Here is a 4,074-nt window from a genome sequence, read left to right as displayed (position 1 = left end):
GAATTCATGTCAGTTTCCATTAGAAACAATCTGGTCTTTAATTTATATTTGTAAATTTGGTCTGGTCCGTCAATTTGATAGGTAACCCAACAAGTACCCCAATTGGTGCACCAATTGGGGTACAATGCTTTTTAAAATAACCCTAATATTTTCACCGAACCTTCAAATTCAAAGCTTTTCGATGTTGCCTTTATAAAATCTGGAAAAAACTCTGAGACAATGAATTTCACACGTACAGATTTAGTTAGAAAGCCATAGCTCTTCACTTTTTCATGACATTGAATCTTAGTGTTACTCTTTTATTAGTATGTTTATTGGAATGTTGAATAAAATAGCTATGACTCACAAATTTAAAAAAAATTGCGAAAGAATATTCAGTCTTATTTGCGAAAAACTAATTCCAATACAAAATAATTTTCAAATTTCCACTGCGATATTTTACTTATTTTAACGTGAAAATAGAATTTTCAACTCATTTCTCCCAGAATCTTTTTTATGAGAGTCCGATTTCGCGAAGACAAATTTCAGTGAAACAGGTTATGTACCAATTCGTGAAGTTAAATTCCATGAAATGTGCTAATTTCTATTCCTTTCATACGTTCAAATACATACGTTTCGTACGTTTAAATCACAGGAATTAGAATAAAATCACTATTGGCATAATAAAGATGACAGAGGAAAGAATTCCAAAAGAATGGGCAATTGTGGTTGTTCATGGGTTTGGTAGAGAAGGTCAAAACCGAGAAGAAGAGACAATTGTACCAATCCATTGGATGGATCAGAAAACAAAACAACTGTTCTGGCCACCTTCAAAAAGTCAAGAAGGAAACTTCAATGCTCAACCAACTGACACATGGAAAAAATATGTTTTGAAGAAAATCAAATTTCAAGGTGTTGTATACAGTAACTTTATTCATCTCCTTCTGAAAAGAAAGGGATAAAATGATGTTCTTATTGAAACAGTGGCGAGTTATGCAGTCAGTTTTTAATTTTGGAAATAACTGATGTTAGAAAATGCTTTACTTTTTTTGTGCAGTTAACTTTTGAATCAACATTGATTTCTGTATAACATTTTAGAGCATGTGAAAGAATGCAAGATCTTTCGACTAATTTGGTTTAAACTTTTTCTGTAGACCTCTCTTAGTAATTTGCTGTCTTTTCCTTTTTAGGTGACAAATTAACCTGCGAGAAAGTGTACAACGAGAATTTACTTGTGACATCGCAAAGTGAATGTGATGCAAATACTTCTAAAGTCTCCAACATGGATAGTAAGAACTATTCAGAATTATTTGCAATTTCTTGAAGCTACCAAAGAGTTTTTTATTTTTCAGACTACTCTTTTGTGCTTAGCTTTAGGGGGGCTCATTTTTTCAATTTTTGGTAAAAAATCACCCTGATATCACTTTATATGACTCGCGAAAGGCCTATTCGCGAAAATTAATGCTTTCGAAAAAAATCTTAACCTGGAATTTGCGAAAGTTAATGTAAAAAACTTCGAATTTTTGCTCCCACGAAAATTCGCGAAAATGTGTACGTTTGAAGTATCTTCAGAATAATTCTTGCTTAGTTTTCCTTTTTTATAACCTATACATTGATTAGAACAGATGTATTTGCAGTGTTAAAGTTTATGTTTTTTTTTCACTTGTAGCAATGGATGGAGCTGAGATGCCAAACCCCATCACAGAGAATATTCTCATCAATCAATCTTCAACACCTGGTTCAAAGTTGCAACAGCGGAGTTGTTCTAGGTCAAGGAACAGTCACTTGAAGTCAAGCTGCCTTAGCCTAAAGTCAAGTCATTCCAATTCGAGGAGTCGTTCCATGTCAAGGAGGAGGAGTCGTTCCATTTCAAGAAGGAGAAGCCGTTCCAAGTCGAGGAGAAGCCGTTCCAAGTCGAGGAGAAGCCGTTCCAAGTCGAGGAGAAGCCGTTCCAAGTCAAGGAGAAGTCGTTCCAAGTAAAGGAGAAGTCTTTCCAAGTCACAAAGGAGTCGTTCCAGGTCAAGCCGCTCTAGGTCAAGGAGGAGCCAAACAAGTCGGTCAAGGTCGAGAAATCCATCAATGGGAGAAGTCCCAAAGACCCCATCCCCAGTTCGTAAATCAAGGAGATCCCACGCTTATGGGCGAATCGAGTCTTCACCAGATGCGCCCTTGTTAACAAATGAACCTCTTCCACAACAACAACAGAAAAGAAATGATAGTGCAAGTTTTCTTGCACAGCAGTTCCCTCTTGAGACAGGAAGTATGTACAAAGAAGTTTGTTCTGTTTCGTTTCCCTTCCTAGAGACTTTTCATTATTTTCATTATGAAATATCATGGCCACTATTTTCAAGAACAATTACTAGTATTGTTCTCCTTGGCCACTAGTCTAAATGTTACAAATAACCACATTTTAGGTATTATAAAATTTCAGGTGTATCAGATACATATAATTATATTGAAAACAATCTTTCCTTTATCTTTTCAGAGTACCAAAGATCCAGCTTGACCATCATGTTAAGCATTGAAAAGAAAATTGACAACTTTCTTTCCAACAACTCAATGTCTGTTCCAAATAAGGAAAACTTTGGAAAGGAAAGAAATCCAATCTATTGAGGATTTTGATGAAGGAGAGCAATTTTTGCAAGATAATATTCAAGCTATTGTAAGTGATTTTACCTCTAGTGATTTGATTATAATGACATAGTGTGTTAGGGGGGATTCCAGGTCCCACAAGAATAATTTCAAATACTATTGAGCTTTAATTTCATGCAGGTTACTATGTAGGACAACTAAAGATCCTTCTCAGAAGTCTACTCTTCTGTGCTTAATTGTAGGGGGTATAAGAAGCAGGGGATGGAACTCCGGAAGAAAAATCATAAAATGGGGGTCATAATTAAGTGATATTGGATTGATTTTAGTGATTTTCCGATAAAGGTTATGACACTTTTGGAGCAAAAAGTCATAAAATGGGGGAGGGGGTGAAAAAATGGAAAATGACATTTATTTATTTTTTAGATTATGGAGATGAAACGTATCGGAGGGGACGATATTGCTGAAAATACACGGAGGGTGATGGAAAGGTAATTATGTTTTCTGAAAACTTCATCTTAAAATTCAAAATACATTCATGGGGTCCACATTTCGCGCATGCAAATACAAAACATTTTGCTACAGTGCGATACGTAAATAATCTGAATTTTTGGACCTACCTTAAGGTAGTCCTTTAAATTAACCCTTGTCTGTCCGTCCGTCCCGTCTGTACCAGCTTTTCTCGAGATTGGCTCATTAGTTTTTCTAATTTTTTGCATAATGATGTAAAATGGAAATGCTAAAAATGTGACAGAGCCTGATTTTCGAAGGAAAAAATTTTCCGGCCGAAAATGTCAGAAATATGGGTCCATTTAACATGTTGCTTGTTTTCTTTAGATTTATGACTTACGATGTCATGTCCAAACTCAATTTCAAAGCGGGGATTCCTGAAGTCCAATATTTGTAAGGCTGCCGTTGGTAAGTATTAAAAGATAACTAACTTTAAAAAGCGATGTTAGAATTCATGCATTTTTCATAAAAGTTCATACAGAAGAGAATTTTTTTCACTTATTGAAAAATGTTTTCGATTTTTGAGGGGCCACATCAAACCTTCTTTTTAAACGTAAACAGAAAGTCTAACAAATTGAAATGTATATCTTTTTAATTATATCATTATTTTAATTTTCAGCTAGTGTGTTGACAAATCACAAAACGAGTGAGAATGATATAGAAGAGTGTGTCAAAAACGTTTTAAAGTATGCACCTAAAAGCGCTAAAAGTGAGAAGAACAAAAGAAAGTCTTTGTAGTTGGTATGCCAATCTGTTTTTTATTTTTTTATTTTTTAAAATTATTTTTTAAGTCCTTATCTTAATGGAACTGATTTTGGCATTCAAAATAATTTCGAATACTCCTCTTTTTTCGCAAATTTCTTTCATTTTCCTAGAGAATTTTCAAGATTTCCGATCATATTGGCAAAAATTGTATTTTTCGGGAACAAATGTCCGCATTTTTACTGTAAAACCTCGAAAATGGCAAAAATTAGTTCCTTTAAGCGTAGAGTCGGA

At 34.5% G+C, this 4,074-nt stretch overlaps 1 protein-coding gene across 1 annotated transcript; it reads left to right on the top strand.

Moving 5' to 3' along the window:
• The first annotated feature begins 607 nt into the window (after positions 1-607).
• On the top strand, positions 608-3,449 carry LOC136822050 (uncharacterized protein DDB_G0287625-like). The gene is made up of 6 exons (XM_067078270.1): positions 608-891; positions 1,170-1,268; positions 1,649-2,239; positions 2,465-2,641; positions 2,995-3,059; positions 3,406-3,449. Exons 1-3 carry the CDS (start codon positions 669-671, stop codon positions 1,957-1,959), a joined length of 633 nt encoding a protein of 210 aa, XP_066934371.1. The 5' UTR covers positions 608-668; the 3' UTR covers positions 1,960-2,239; positions 2,465-2,641; positions 2,995-3,059; positions 3,406-3,449.
• The last annotated feature ends 625 nt before the right edge of the window (positions 3,450-4,074 follow it).

This window comes from Clytia hemisphaerica, unplaced genomic scaffold, assembly GCF_902728285.1.
Source record: "Clytia hemisphaerica strain Z4C2 unplaced genomic scaffold, Clytia hemisphaerica genome assembly, whole genome shotgun sequence".
Taxonomy (NCBI): Eukaryota; Metazoa; Cnidaria; class Hydrozoa; order Leptothecata; family Clytiidae; genus Clytia; species Clytia hemisphaerica.
This window is presented reverse-complemented; position numbering and strand designations above follow the sequence as displayed.

Coding starts and splice junctions, on each gene's coding strand:
- LOC136822050 (XM_067078270.1), top strand. CDS start 669: ATGACAGAGGAAAGAATTCCAAAAGAATGGGCAATTGTGGTTGTTCAT. Junction 892..1,169: donor GAAGAAAATCAAATTTCAAG/GTGTTGTATACA, acceptor TTTCCTTTTTAG/GTGACAAATTAACCTGCGAG. Junction 1,269..1,648: donor TAAAGTCTCCAACATGGATA/GTAAGAACTATT, acceptor TTTCACTTGTAG/CAATGGATGGAGCTGAGATG.